A 16,548-nucleotide genomic window follows, 5' to 3' on the forward strand; every position below is an offset into this window, starting at 1 on the left:
AGATAACAACCACTGAGGATTAAGGACATAAGGACTCTGGAAAAAAACCCCAACCACAGTAACAGGAACAATTGGAATGGAAGACAGGGCAATGGATGGTCTCTTGGGAACAACATCACATTAGGCAGAATGCACACATATAAAATGCTACCACTTTCCTTTGCAACCTGGGACATTGTGCGAGTGCTGCCCACGTCCTGCCCCTCTGCACAGTGTGATGGTACAACTGACTGTTGAACACATGATGTCTCCTCCCTAGAAGGAGCATCTGCAGAGAACATGGTAACCCTTCCACAGAGCGCTCAGTAGCCAAACCAAGAAACTGTTTAGACTCCCTCAGTTTTGGGGACTTCACATGCACTTTATGGTTCCACCTTCTTCCCAGACTTGGAAGTACCTACGCCTGGCATCCCCCATTGAGTTCACCACCACCTCAGTCAACACTAACGTTATTTTTATGACATTTTGGTGTCGGCGCTGCTTCCCCAGGAGCGGGGTGATGTCCCAGGGACACAAGGCTGTTCTGGTCCAGCTCCCAGGCAGTATCTACCATCACTCCAATCACTATTTACTCTTTTCCCCCGTGCTCTGATGCCTTCATGATTAGGGGCTTTCTCCAATGAAACAAATGGAAGTTGGAAGTACATCATTAATAAAAGGGGAAACCTATGAGAAGTGCTTTTAACACCTAAGGAACATGTTCTGTCAAGAGACTGAAAGCTTTTACCCCTGCTCCTTTTACACATTCTGTGAAATTTTAATGCCCAAACTAGAATGTACTTTAATAAATATTAAATCTTGTACCACACCAAAAAAGTGTGAGTTGATGGCATAATGGCATGTCTGCATAACACATGAAGAACATGTGACAGGATGCACACTGATGACAAAATACTCATTGACACAGGGAGAAAAGGAATAGGAGAAAAATAAAAGCAGCTCAGTTCATAAAGATGAAATCTCTCCCTTAAGCGGCTTAGCTAATGGGAACTTTTCTTTTATAAAGCATTAAATGTGGCCTCCCAAATGTGATCATTCCATGAACCCAAATGCCAGCTTCTAGTCACTAGCTGGTATTTGAAACAAGTTTTCCCACTTATTGTGAAAGAGTGGTTATCTGCTGGCTAACTCCCCTTGAAATCCTGAGATAACTGTCCGACTCCAGACACGGTCCCACTTCTCTCACGCTCCTAATCCTGAAAGTACAGATGGTTCACCAAAGGGAAGAAAGGCAGAAACGAAGAAAGTTCCTGAGAACTTAAAAAAAAAAAAAAAATAAAAATAAAGAAAGAATGAGGCCAATTTTCACCTATCACTATGATCTCTAAATTGCCTTTAATAAGCTTCTGCAATAAAACAGGGAGCCTGGATTGTGGGCTGCTCGTCTGCGAAGGAGACAGCTCTATCTCCATGCCGTGGCTTCTGCCTCCATCCTGGGCATATTAACTTCATTTATCTTCTCCCACAGACTGAAGAAGAAATAACCAGCTCTTGATTTCAGCACCTGCCCTTTATCTCTCTGTTTATGCAGAAGTCTTCTAAAAGGCTAATTACTTAGCTTGGACTTTCCCTGCTTTCCACAGTACACGGCTAAAAGCATATGCTTAAAATAATGTTAATTATATTGTTTGTCTCCAGTCAGATTGCTCCAGGACTGGAAGGAAAATCTGAGTTAGAGCTCCCATTTCCCAACAATTATTTGCTAAGAAAATGCAGGATATCTTTCCTAATACGCAAATATATATATACACACGTGCGTGTGTGTATATATATATATATATATATGACCTACTCCTAACATGCTCACTTTGCATCCCAATGTTGCTTCCCACGGTGAAAGGGAGCAGGAGTACCAGGGTGTGCTACAAAACTGATAAGCTCCATTATGCAGATCAGGATCGTGGCTGTAAGTGCTGTTATTTTTAGTTGACGTTTGTTCATGTTTGAACTATGGTCTAAGCAACATGCTCAAGATCTGAATACATGTAACGCCTCTTGAATGCTCACTTCCTCTACAAAGGCCAAGATAAGCAACTTGAAAACATTCACTATATTTATCTGTGCATACATTAGGTACTTGCACATAAGAAAAACCCCCACCATTGTCTGAGCTGCAGGGAAGCGAGCGAGTAAAAGCGCTGCTTCAGTCCTCATTCTTCCCAATCATAACCTATTTGTGTTTCAGCCGCCTCCCTCACAGTGCTTCAGCTGAAGATGGTAATTTCTAGGAGGTAGGAGTAATATTTCTGCAGGGTCTCTTGTACTTGAGAACACTTCAGTATGTTATGGCAAAAGGCAAGGAATAGCTTGAAAATTAATTAGCAATTAACTGCAAACCTGATGTGTAAATTCTCAGGATTAAACTCCACAGCTTTGCATGTTGCAATTACACGTAGACCATGTCAACCCAGATAACACGGACCCGTAATTCCATCACACATTGTCCAAGCTGGCCAGGTATAAGCCAACTCCTATGCAGAAGCTGCTTCTCTGAACTGGCTGTGCCCTAGTCAGTGTGTGTTAGAAAACATGTCCTTTCAGCAGGCAATATTAGTTGGTCTATGCAGCTCACAGGCGGGAGCTTAGCAATGTGAACAGCCAAGGAGCCTATTGTGCAGGCAAAGCGACTGCAGGTAGGGCTGCTCCCACCCATCCAGACATGCCCAGAGAGTGTCATTAAAGACATGTGGATTAAAGCTTTCTCCTTTATTTAGCTGCTGAAATTCCTCAGACTTGCCAGAGTTATTGTGTAACTATATCTTTAGTCTGATCTTACTATGAGTTTGTTGAGCTTTAGAATAGCTTCCCCTGAAAACCTCAGAGATTGAAGCAGGAAGACCTGAATATCTGTGAGACTCCGAGGAGAGCAATGCAAGGATGGAGGGCATGGAGACTCACAAGGTCATTTCTACAGGAGGGAATCTCATGCTGCTCATCATTAATCTGCGCAAAGAAAGGATGTTATTTGCATTCACAAATCAATGCATGACATTACAGATACCAAGGTCAGTGTCACCAACTTTTCTCACCTGCTCTGGCCAAACTGCTGCTCAGCAAAAGGACTTTAAAAACAATGACAAAACCCAGTAGGTAGAAACGGGCAGTGCAGAAGAATTATGTGAGAAGTGTCTGTTTTCACTTGGTACCCCTGCCCCCAAACACAAGTCCTTGGAAGGAGAGGTAAGTCACGCTATAAGCTCCAGCGCTTACAGTAAGTCACACTCCAAGTCACACTATAAGCATCCTTAAAACTGAAAGTACTCAACTGCACGGTGAGGACTTATAGAGCTCGGCACTCGTCAAAAAATTCTGATCCTTTGATTCAAGTGGCAATATAAACATGTAATTTTGAATGCTGTATATCATTAATGCAGAAAATCTAAACATGATGGGATTTCACTCCAGAAACAACATTTCTTTAAATTGTGGCCCAACATTCAAGTCAATCTGGCACATTAAGTAACAGATAAACCCCCCATTTTCTTGTAAGCAGTGAACTTATTTAGCAATGGCTCTGTGTCAAGAAGGAATCACTGTAGCCTCTTAACAGCTTTTAATTATCTGCATGTAAGAATAAGTTGTCATAGAAAACGCAAAAGGTCCACTGTTTCTCTGAATTCACAGGATTGAAGTGTAGCAAGGACACAACCCAAAGGGCTGGATTTGGATACAACAGCTCTTCTGGTGTTACTTAGGCTATTCCTGTACCCAGGACTTGGACTCCAGACCAATATCTCCCGAAGTAATTCGGCCTGAGTGGCTAAATACGTGCCATCTCAGGGACACAAGGAACTGTAGTAAAGACATTAGTATGTGCAGCCAGCTAGACAATTCCCACTGGGTGTTTTAAAATTACCAGGGTATAAATAAATTACTAGCCGTCGCCAATGGCTGTGTGTACTCAGAGTGCCTTATCAGATGATATTTTCCTAAAGTTACCATGAAAGAAATGGGTCTTCAGAAGACGTTCTCGCTCCCTTATCATAGAGTAGGAACAAAAACGGTTCTGCAGAAAGCAGGCAGTATTTAAAACACACTTGGCATAATGGAGAACCAAAGCGCGTTGTATGTTTAAAACACACATGTATCTCCCATTTACTTACTTACACACTCACACAGATTTAATTATTCCAGTATTTAAACATCACACGGCTGTTAATGGATTTTAGCCTCACAAAACCTGTCAAGTTGGTAAATCCCTCACAAGACTTGAGAGAGTCTCAGAAGGGAATGGAGGGGTCTGCTCAGGATTATACAAAAAGCTCATAATCATGTTGACCAGACTTACAGGTCCCAAAATGATTTCCTAGATTGGTTAATTCTTAACTAAAGCCCCCAGAACTTATCTCTGTAGCATTTTATACAGACTCAAACAGAGGAGCAGAACATGAGAGAAAAAAGATTAAGTTAACAACAACAGGAAAGAGAATGATCAAACTTCGGTTACAGCTTAACTAAACAACGGATGGAAAGGTGAGACTGCATCTTTGACATTTTCTTTGTCAAAGAAAATCTTGGCCTTAGCAAATTGAAATTCCTCCACACACTTCAATTTAATAACTAATCAAGAAAACGCACCCAAACGTTTAGCACAAATGAGGAATTTAAATTAAAACATACTCAGATGGCAAGCCACAATGTAATCCCTTATCAGTTGCTATCGATAGGAGAAATGATGTTTTGACATTATGGATATAAAGGGTATGTAATTGATTGGAACAGTACGCTTTAATTGACAAGGTCTTGAGCACTTACTCTTAGCCTGTCTTTGGGCAAAGCAACAGCTCCTTGCTTGATGATTTCCAGAACTCGCTCCACTGACAGCTCAGCTCCAGCTTGCTCTAATCGGGAGCTGAAAAAGCTGATCACCTGGAATGAAAAATCAGAGCACGTAAAAAAATTGAAAAGAAGAGATCTTTGTATCAATTTACACACGAAGCTGTCATCTTCTTTCCGTGGATCAATGTATCTGTACTTCTTAAAGAATAATCATGTTATCACTTGTGCCAGGGAGACTTCGTTAATGTCAAACCAGCACAATTACCAGTATCCTCCTGCAGTCATTTTTAACAGATAGATGATTTTACAATTTAACACACAGAGCTGAATTAATAAATTTACATTTTCAAGTGCCATGCACTGACATATGCTTATACTTCTACCTGTCAGTACTTCTGCACATCAGGATTTTCAAGGCCTTCCAGTCTTTGTATAGTTTGCACTAGAAATTTGCTTTCATTTTCAAGCCTTAAAGTAAAATCCTTATAGTTTTAATGACTCCTGGACCGAAGGCATTAAGAGAAATATTACATATCTCAATACAAGGACTTACATGACTTCCTAGGGCTTTTGTAGCATTCAAAGCCATGGCAATTGTGGGGGGAGCCCACAAAGCTCCTCTTCTCCCTAAATTAACCACCTATAGAGCCCCATTACCTTCTCCATCCCAGATTCCAGGCCCAAGGACCTCTAAGTTCCCTCTGAGTGCTCTCATCCTCCACCAATCACCCTGGTGAGGCCAATCTGATTTCCCTCCCCACCCCCTTTTCTGTAACCCAGCTGGTCCTTGTTAGCTAGAACATAGTTAGGTCAGGCTTTAACTTTTATCCCTCTCCAAGCTCAGTAGGTCACACCAGAAGCACACATCCCACCGGCAGTTCTCCATGTGGGACATCAGAAAACCTCCATTTCTGTAGCTGCTTTCATCCAAAGAGAGCACACTCTTTAAGCCCCATCCCTTATCCCAGAGGAACTCATCAGTCATGCAGAGGATCTGAAACTCAATGCAAAAAAGGTAGAGGGCAAAATTTCAACACCTATTTAGGACCTATTTAGAGTCCTTTGAAAGTACCACAAGACGTTCAGAACCATTTAGTAGAGCCTGAATACACGTGAGCACCAGGCTACCCCTTGGCTGGAGGTTGGAGGTTCCTCAACATCTGGCGGGCTTCAGACATGCTCTCCTCTGAAAAGTACTCTTGTCCACTTGTATCTGAATCACAGCCTCCAGCATATCAAGTGATCTTTGCTAATTCTCCCAAGTAAAAGAGGGGGGAAACGTGTATTATACTACAAAATCACTGCTGAGCTCTCTTTGTTCTGGAGTGAGACACAGCTGGAGCCAGAAACCATTACCCTAATTATGCCTCCCAGCCCAGCTGCTGTTAATAAAACAAAGACAGCTGATGGCTTGATTACTGTGAGATTCAAATTTGTTGTTCCTCTCTTGTGATCCTGAAATCCTAGTCCTTCTTTTGAGCAGGTAAGATTTGCTGGGCTGTAGAGCAATTTTCTCTATAAACTTGAAACACCAAGCAAGTGAGATAAAGACAGATGACAGTTGCTAAAGTCATTTTTTCAGGGGGTGTTGAGGGGTTTTGGTGTTTTTCTTTGTTGTGTTTTAAACAACAGAAGCATGGAAATAGTCAAAAAGAAAACTCAGGTCTAACCTTCTGTTCTGTCCTTACGATTATCTCCATACTTGAATAGAAGGGAGAATTTCACTGCCTCTGGCAGATGCTGCAGGTAGGTTTTACACTCTTACAGATAAGGACCCGGTGCAGCGCTGTGAAATCTGATTCTTGAAAATAAACAGGAGTAGGAAGATGTGCTGAGTTCATAAGCAAAGGAGCTGGAGGGAAGAACCAGGAATTACAGAGGGGAACGGCAAGAAACAGCTTGTGCAAAGAGCGTGAGGGCTTTGGAGTGAGGCTGACATGGTTTTGGCATGGAGTCTGGGACAAATTGCTGGTGGAGGATACACAGCTCAAAGAGGAACAAGAAAGTTGCCCACAAACTTCGAAAGAAAAAAACATCTTCCTGCATTTCAACAACTCCTCTGTTGTCAGTAATCACTGGTGAAACCTATCCTCGCCCAGGGCAGGCTCATGCAGAGAATCCATCCCACTAGTGCTGCCTTGTTAGCTCGAGTTCTGCTAAACCACAACAAAAGCAAAACTTCATGTTCAGCTTTTAATCAAAAGGATAAAATACTATCATTAATGCAAATGCATAAAAACCCTGAATGAAGCTCACAGATACTACCTGAATTCCGGTGTTTCCTAGTTTGGAAAGTCAAAGCCTCCAATCTTAACATGTTTTTATAAAAGACTTTTATGTTTTTTGTGGTAAAGGTACTAATCTTGGTTGAGTTGTATTCCACAAAGAACAAAAGTGAGATAGGCTTCTAGCATTTTCAGGCTATGTCAGCATTTCACAGAACTTTGAATGGCTCTTTTTTTTTTGGTACGCATTTGACAACTGAAATTAAAAATATCTACTTTAATAATAATACTTATCTCTAAGTGTTATTTGCCTTACTACTACAGACAATATAGAAATTGGAGTAATTATCTTTCTAACACTGATTGTACAGTACCTCAATGAGATATGGAAATAAGGGGAAAAAAAAAAAAAGAAGAAAAATGAAAAAAAGGAGAAGAAAAGATGAATTATACATAGAAGATTGTGAAAGAGGCATTTGCTTATTGCCATTAGATTGGTAATAAACCAAAAAGCATCCAGCATTACACTCCTACTGCCCAAGCTCCCACCTCCTCTGTAGCAGGTCTAACACTTTACCTAGTAATCTGACCAAATCCCAAATATAAAACCATAAAAGCTTAACACAATATTAAGGAAGAGTAGCCCTTTCCTTTGAAAGAGCTTTAATTATCTTCTAGACATAGTAATAGAGCTGCATTTAAATAATCATGAAAATTACCAGATTTCAACTCCTTGTCCACTTAAAAACGAACCAGAAAAGTCAAACTGGGTGGATAATATTAAACGAGTTTCAAGTTTTAGCACATGCTTTGAAACCCAATGCTCAGCTTATTAATGTAATGTATGGAGAAAAGCAGATCTCAGGGCAAATGAACTAGGCTGAGAGATGGTGCCCACTTTTTGATATTCTGAAAATTATTTTTCTCATCAATTATTTGGGCAAGTGGTCTAAGAAAATAGAAAATACCTGCAAACACTGCTTCAGAAGAAGAATAACAAGGAACGTAACAAGTCGCTGTGAATTACTCATATCCATGTCATGCTCTGCACTGAGAAGCCCTCTCCATGCAAGCAACATAACCCATTTTAAAAAGCTCTCTCTCTGCAATCTGCCCTCCACATCAACAGAAAATGAAAGGTACATCTAATCCTGGATTAGACAACCCCTCATCAGGAATATCTTATCAGCATCCAGATGAAACGATGTATGAACAGCACCTTGCCCGTGCAGAGCCTAATGATGGTTGTGCGGGCTACCCAACCATGCAGTGTGAGGGGCATGCAGTGACATGGCTTGGTCACCACCAGCTCTAGGGATTTCCAGGTTTTGATTCCTATACCATTAATACACTCAAGATCTCTAAACAAACCTGTTTTCTATAGTGATTTCCAAAATCGGTTTTCATAAAGCTTTTCAATTTACGAGGTCAATTTTCCCTGAGAGACTCATCTTTAGCCCTTTCATTTTCTAAACAATAAAACATTTTCAGAGGTTAAAAGTGCTACAAGAAAGATAGAATTATTCAAAACCAATATTTTAGGTTTCAGGGACTTTTTTTAAGATTATGAAGGAATAACCACAGCATCTGTTGTTTCACCCATCTATTGTTTTCAATAGGGCTCAAAGGCTGAAGTAAAAAAATTTTCTGTTTATTATACCATGCACTAATCAGCAGCATTTTCAAGGGCAAGATGTTTTCTCTACTTGGATTCTTTCAGGGGATGCTGAAGCGCTGCGAGGCCCCAGCCCATTCCCTAACTAACACTACCGTTCCTCACTTTCTCCTCCAGCTAAAAATAACAGCGGAATTTGCTGCTGCCTCCTCTGCCTGCAGGTGTCAAGGTTAACTCTAAAAAAAATAGAGAAAAAAATAACTTGGCATTAAATGGAAAAGTTTTAATTCCTTTTTTTGCCCTTTTTTGCTTTGTTTTCCCCTTTGGAAAGGCACACATTTTGATATAGGCTATTTTATACGTCCAGCCATGTTCACCACTGGGAGAGTAACACACTGTATTGACGCACACTGAAAAGAGAAGAAAAGGAGAAAACAAACCTCTTGTAGTAAAGTACCACAGAATTAGCACTTCAGCTAAGTAGTTTCCCTAGGAAAACTTAAATCACAGCAATTTTCAGTAGGCGATAGGCATACCCGCTGTCCTGAAGCAAAACTGAGGCAACGCCAACCCTCACTGATTTAAGAAGGGATGAAACAGCTTCAGGTGATTCAATATCAGGAGAAACACAGAAGGATTATCAGCAGACTTGAAGTACTGAAGTTTTTCAGATTCACCTTGAAACTAGGTGCATGTTCAAAGAGATATAAACTTTTCAAAGTACTCTGCTCTTCTCATCTCCCCACTCCTAGCATAGAAAGTGGACAGGAGTGGGGAGAAAACAAAGCAAAAGGGAAAGAAAAAAAAATCACTTGACATATTTAGCCAGGCTCTAGTAATCAGCAGGATCACGGTTTTTCTATGGTCATTTTAAGAAAAACCATAAAACATTAGTTCTCATGTCTACTGCAAGCCCTGCAGGTGTCGAAGTAGGCTTTGCTGTACCAGAGCCAAGCCAACACAACTGATTTTAAAATCCAGCAGGGAAATGTCTTCGGAGAATTAAATATCTAGCAGAAAATTGCATCAATCGAATCCTTTGCACCACTAAATCATTGTTCCTGACCTCCTGATTTCTATCAGACTATTTTGCAAACAAACTTGTAGCAGCTCCTAGTTAAACCTGCTCAACCACACGCTATCTATCATTAGCTCATAGGAAATATGAAAACAATGAATGCCAGTGAGTTCTCACGATGGCCATGAACCAAACTCATCTTCAGGAATTCCTAGCAAAGAGTCTCCACCAAATTCTTGAGACATCTGAGCGTGGTGACCAAATTACAGACCACCTCTGAAGTGGAGGATTATAGATAGTTCACAGCTGAAACATTTCTGCAGGGGGCCAGAACAGGAACCATAGCATTCCTCTTTGTTCACCATCCAGAGGAAGAATATCCCATTTAGCTAAACAAGATGCACAATATCCTATTAAGATGACTTTCTAAAATGAAAAGTAAACTAATAGGAAACAGACGGCATTTTGAGTTCAGTTTTTTCTGTACAGAATTAACTGTTCCCATATGTTCCCAATCAGCTGGCAATGGTGATTTTTAGCTTATTTATAAAATCCCAGAGGCAAATAAATAGTTTTCAATATGAAAGTGTTCTATATGCTGATGACCCTTAAACATTCACACATTTTGCCTCAGCAATGAAGCACACAGAGGTTACGTGTTAACTGCAGAAATGGTCAAAATCGTGAGGCAAAGTCAATAGCTACTGTCACTAAGTCGGTATCACAGTTAACCTCAGCAATTGCCACTCTGGTCTGAGCAGCTGGTGGAGCTGAGCATTACTGTATCCATGTACCCATCCCAATATTCATGTGTGCCTACAGACACGTTCTGCTCTGTCCTCTGCCCCAGCGCCATCCCGCCAAACGTCTGCTATCCAGAGGACTGTGATGCTGAAGGCCCTGGAAACCTACCACAGTGCTTCATTACTAGGACCATTAGAAAGTCTTTTGTTATGACCTGCGAATCCACAAGTATGTGAGAAACGTTATTCCGTTTCCCTTCACAGCAGCGTTTCTTTTGAAAAATATCACATCACCTTTTCCCTTCCTTCGGCTAGTCAGCATCCATTCTATTTGTCCTTACAAGTCTTGTTTTCTATAGCTCTTGCTTCTCCACAGAATTTCTTCCATGGTGCTGGCTGAACATGAGCAGCTTGTGCCCAGGCAGCCATGAAGCCACCAGCATCCTGGCCTGTATCAGCACCAGTGCGGCAGCAGGGCCAGGGCAGTGACTGTCCCCCTGTGCTGGGCACTGGGGAGGCTGCACCTCGAATCCTGTGTCAGTTCTGGGCCCCTCACTACAAGAGAGACATTGAGGTGCTGGAGCGGGGCCAGAGAAGGGCACCGGAGCTGGTGCAGGGCCTGGAGCACAAGTGTGATGAGGAACGGCTGAGGGACCTGGGGGGGTTTAGTCTGGAGAAGAGAAGGCTCAGGGGGGACCTTATCGCTCTCTGCAGCTGCCTGACAGGAGGATGGAGCCAGGAGGGGGGTGGTTGTCCCATTGCTGTTGTTCCCTTGTCCCAGGGATGGGACAAGAGGAAACGGCCTCAAGCTGCACCAGGGGAGGTTTAGATGGAGCTGAGGAACAATTCCTTCCCCAAAGGGTGCTCAGGCACTGGAACAGGCTGCCCAGAGCAGTGCTGGAGTCACCGTCCCTGGAGGTGTTTAAGATGTGTAGATGTGGCACTTAGTGATATGGTTTAGTAGTGGTCTTGGCAGTGCTGGGTTTACAGTTGGACTCCATCTTACAGGTCCTTTCCATCCTAAATTATCCTATGATTCTAAACCCAGCATTAAGCAGCTAACATGCCGCTAGCATGAGTAAGCTCAGAGGATACCTCTGTGCTGCAGTCCCTTTGCATATCCACACATGACTGCATCAAATACTTTTTTCTATTTGCACCATCAACTATTAATTACTACCTTCTCAGTATGTTTTCCAACTAATTTTGCACACGATTTTTAGCAGTCTCAACCTCTCTGTGTCTCCTATTTTGGTTTATGAGAACATTATGTGCAACAGAGTAAAACCAATAAGTATTAAAGTCAAGATATGTCATATCCGTTTTATACATTCTTGACAAAGCAGCCTGGCAACTGTTCTGGTGTCCCAAACTCATTCCGGATTGCATATATTCTGTATTTTGGTCAGTTTTTTTCAATATAGAACATTGCCATGCTATCTGTTAGTATATCTATATGAAATACAAAACGGGACTACAGTTTAGGATCAGAGAATCCTACACCCAGTGTAAGGAGGATTTTGATGAAGCATAGAGGGATGTCAGAGTGACCCAGAGTATAACACACACCTACTGCTCATGTAGACCTCTAGTGGCATCTGATGATGGACATTACATTCTATTCCTATGAATACAGGCTGAGAGAGCTGGGCTGGGGCAGCCTGGAGAGGAGAAGGCTCCTGAAGGGGACACCTTAGAGCAGCTCCAGTGCCTAAAGGGGCTCCAGGAAACCTGGAGAGGGGCTTTGGACAAGGGCCTGTAGGGACAGGACAAGGGCAATGGCTTTAACCTGCCAGAGGGGAGACTGAGATGAGCTCTGAGGCAGAAGCTCTTCCCTGTGAGGGTGCTGAGGTGCTGGCACAGACTTTTCCCAGAGAAGCTGTGGCTGCCCCATCCCTGGCAGTGTTCAAGGCCAGGTTGGACACAGGGGCTTGGAGCAACCTGCTCTAGTGGAAGGTGTCCCTGCCCGTGTCAGGGGGTTGGAACTGGGTGAGCTTTAAGGTCCCTTCGATCCAAACCAGTCTGGGATTCTATGATTCATGCTGCCACTGTAGCGTGGGGGGAGATAATCCAAACATACTTTGCTATGTAATGACTAGAAAAAGTACCAATGGAGGGAGTCAGGATGTCACACAGCCTCTGCAGACATGCTTTGGGGGCTTCAGAGAGATAACTGATCTTCCTCACCCTCCCATTACCAAAAGCTGCAACATTTACTGTTCACACCTATGCTTTACATGCTTTGGGCCACCAAATTACATTGAGCACAGCAGTCTGAAACCAAACCAAACCAAACCAAACCAAACCAGAGGTCCCTGATACACACAAAGTTCATGGATCCATCCTGCTCTGAATAACCAGCCTTGGTGACACATGAAAAGCATGGCCAGCTCACTATGCTCCTTCTCAGAGCAGGCTGGGATGGATGCTTAAATAAGAATATAAGAGCAGGTAAAGAATAGGGAGATCCTCCCCGTGAATATATCCTCCAAGCTTCCAGCAACATACAGTTTAGGAATTCACTGAGTGAAATCTTTAAAGATTTCAACCCCTTCCCCCTCTCCCCCTCCTCAATTTTATGACTTCTTTTTGAGCACATCTACATTTCAGACATTCACAATGTCCCATTATAGCCATGAGGATGGGGCTCCCACCTCTATCGCTGCAGAGAAAAGCCTGAGCAAAGTTTGGGACCCAGAAACTCATTCTGGTTCTTCTCAGACAGACCCCACTTGGTCCCAGATCACATCCCCCCAGCGTGTATAGTAAAACTAACATGATTTGCCACTTTCTCAAGGGATAGGAAGACCAGTTAAAACATTTTGGCTGTAGCACAGAGGACAAAGACTGGTTCTGTAAGGGATGGCGGTGCTGCCGATACCGTGTATGCAGTGGAGGACATGACAGGGTAGCAGAGGAGTCAGCTGTATCTAATCTTTTATTCAGATCTGCAAGCCTGACAGCTCTCACCATTTACCAGCTGGTGACAGGTACATTTAAAAAAAAAAAAAAAAAATTATTTTTCTGACATCCTCGCTTCTCTAACAAAGGAGCTATTTAAAAATTCAACGTGCTCCCTTGGAAAGCTTTAAAATAGTTTCTGAATGTAACTGGCATTATGCTGTAACCCAATATTAAATAGTTTTGGGGAGGAATTGTTGAAATTGTTGAGGAAAACCTGCATTTAAGTGTTACAAAGGAAAGGATGCGCTGCTATCTGTGGCAAGCATGGGGCTGTCATGCAGAAGGATCTGGCCAACATTAGTTCTTCTTGATCTGGACAAGCAACCAGAGGAGGTCCCTCTCTCTAGTGAGGAACGAAGAAGACTTATCTTTACTGCGCCATATCCTCTCTTTACACAACCCAAAGACATCTTGCCCTTATCATCTGGTCAGTAGCATGCCAGCTGTAGTCTGCAGCTGTCTAAAGTTTGAAGAGTTTTGATCTCTCAATCGTCTGCTCTCTAAGCTTTTGCATGACCAGAAAATATGAAATAAGAACAGAAGAGGAAGGGAGAGGTACAGAGCAGAATTTCAGTTTGACATTTAAAATCACATTCCTTTATGGATCATTAGAAGTCTTTCAATCTTCTGTAATACTTTAAAACAAAAGCAGATCAAAACAGAATCTCAGCAAATTTTTAATCATCTGAATAAATGTGTTATTCCCTGCAGCAAGAATCCTAGTGCCCTGTTCAGCTTCCCCTTCCAGTATTATGCATCTAGTGGTCATAGTGTGACTTCAGGCATTGCCTAGCTCTGCAAAAACTGAGTGGAGGATAGAGAAATATTTATTGCAATTAAAATCTGTTATTTTCTACCAGGAATCATTACTCAGATTCTCAATGTGAACATTAAAGCCACTATCAGCTGCAGCAGTAATTAATTAACAGCTAACTGTTTTCCAAAGTCATACTGCATGGAGAGCCACACTGTTAACAGTTTCTGCTCCATAGCTATTTAGTTTTGTTTTCTTCTAATATGATAACTTATCCAAAGGGATTGCTGTGGAGAGACACTTTGCAGGTGAAGGCCATACGCGCTCACATACAGGGTAAGAAAACTGGGGCCTTCCAGTACCTGAAAGGGGCCTACAAGGATGCCGGAGAGGGACTCTTCATCAGGGACTGTAGCAATAGGACAAGGGGTGATGGGTTCAAACTGAAAGAGGGGAGATTTAAGTTAGATATTAGGAAGAAATTCTTTAATGTGAGGGTGCTGAGGCGCTGGCACAGACTTTTCCCAGAGAAGCTGTGGCTGCCCCATCCCTGGCAGTGTTCAAGGCCAGGTTGGACACAGGGGCTTGGAGCAACCTGCTCTAATGGAAGGTGTCCCTGCCCGTGGCAGGGGGTTGGAACTGGATGAGCTTTAAGGTCCCTTCCAACCCAAACCACTCTGGGATTCTATGGTTCTACATCCCAGGGAATACGGCAGCTGAGTTCCTGTTCCTATCTATTAAAAAAAAGTCATTCCCTATACAATAATTTATTGGCTGGTAATGGCAGTAAACAAAACGAAAGATTGGTTGATGATGAAAATTGGATTTTTCTTCCCCAAAAGACAGGTTTCTAACAAAAGGCAGTTAAGAGAAGCTGATGCCGTCCTTCCTTAAGGGAGTGAAAGATTCATAGAATCATAGAATAGTTTGGATTGGAAGGGACCTTCAAAGGTCATCCAATACAACCCTTCTACAATAAGCAGAAACATCTTCAACTAGATCAGGTTGCCCAGAACCACATCCAGCCTGGCCTTGAATTTCTCCAGCATTGCAGCTTGGGAATTCCTTGCTAGAGGAATTCTGCCTCTGCCAAGTTAAAGATGTTGTCCAGAAGTCACAATGGAGGCCCAGAAAATAGGGAAGAGAAACTCAACATTTTAATACTTTTTAAACTAAACTGATAAGACAATGAGTATTTTCCACCTCTCAAAAGGATAAAGAGATCAGATAACCATGTGTAAGCATGCTCTAAATAATGTATCACTCACCAGGTCTATATTTTGCATTATGTCCTGGAAGGAAGGGTGAGTTCGGAACTGTTCAAAGAGATCCCGCTTGTAAAGCAGTGCATACACCAAGTTTGGGTTGTGATGAAGGGAATTTGTCAGGCAGGAGTTGATGATCTCCAGCATCATTCGGATCACTTCTTCAATCACATTCAGGTCTTGCGCCTTTAAGAAAGGAATAAAATGTTAGTGTGCCCTTTTCCAGTGTAAAACATATTAGGTAGTAAGATAGTGCACAGGTAATTATTACTAATGGAGCTATTAGCTGGTTAACGTCTCCACGGTGAGCAAATCTGGCATATCTATCTGGAAAGAGATCTGTTTTCTCCTGTAATAACCAAAATCTTAACTGAAATGCACTGCACTCTAGCATTCAGCCTCATAGCTTGATTCTTTCAACGGGAGTCATCTTCTCATGCCAAAAAGCATTAACATATTGTAATCCGCCAAATTCACTAGGGGTTAAGTGAACTTAAGTCTTTTCAACCCTTCCTATGCTAAGTAAAAGCATTTCAGGATACATTTAATTCAGTACATTTTCTGACGAGCCCCTGCTTGGGGAGCAAGGATAGGGAGAAGAAGAGAGGAAAAAATATCATAAAAATAAAAAGTGGCTGGTGAAAGAGAAAAGCAAAGACAGGAGAAGGAAAACTGACTGGATCAAAACCCATTGACCCCTCAACATCTGCCACTGTTCTCCAGACTTTGTCCTGGCCTTTTTTTGTGTGTGTATGTATTTTTAGCATAGAGGAATACTTGTAATGAATGATAAATCTTCTGCAGTGCACTAAGCCTTAGCGCTCAAGATAAACTTGTAGAGCTTTTCATCACGTCAATGCCTGTGGCAAACCATCCCTGACGACTGTGAAATTCAAACTTTCTACACTGAACAACCTGGCATGAGAACCCCTGCTAGCTGCCTGGATTTCTCTCCTTGGGCTGCACATCAGGATGTGCCCGATACGGTTGTTCATACCGGAGAGCTGTCTGTCCTCCCTTGGGATAAGGTAGAAAAGGCAAAACTACTTTGTTTGTTTTGTTAGGTCTCTCCACCACATCAAACGTTGGATTGTGAGACTTTACAGGTCTGGCAAGAACACGAAGCATACCAAACCGGCTTGAGTTTTTCTGTTAGTACGAACACTGAAACCACTGGCATTTCCT

The 16,548-nt window shown here is 42.3% G+C and overlaps 1 protein-coding gene across 4 annotated transcripts in view; it reads right to left on the bottom strand.

Moving 5' to 3' along the window:
* The window catches only part of DYM (dymeclin), a 223,273-nt gene that overhangs the window by 28,395 nt on the left and 178,330 nt on the right, over positions 1-16,548 (bottom strand). For all 4 annotated transcript variants that reach the window (XM_030471037.1, XM_030471039.1, XM_030471038.1 and 1 more), the window contains 2 exons: positions 15,367-15,549; positions 4,756-4,869 (listed from right to left, as the gene is read on the bottom strand). In XM_030471037.1, the coding sequence (XP_030326897.1) occupies positions 4,756-4,869; positions 15,367-15,549 (297 nt within the window). The remainder of the gene's footprint in view (positions 1-4,755; positions 4,870-15,366; positions 15,550-16,548) is intronic.

Source organism: Strigops habroptila, chromosome Z (assembly GCF_004027225.2).
Source record: "Strigops habroptila isolate Jane chromosome Z, bStrHab1.2.pri, whole genome shotgun sequence".
Lineage (NCBI taxonomy): Eukaryota > Metazoa > Chordata > Aves > Psittaciformes > Psittacidae > Strigops > Strigops habroptila.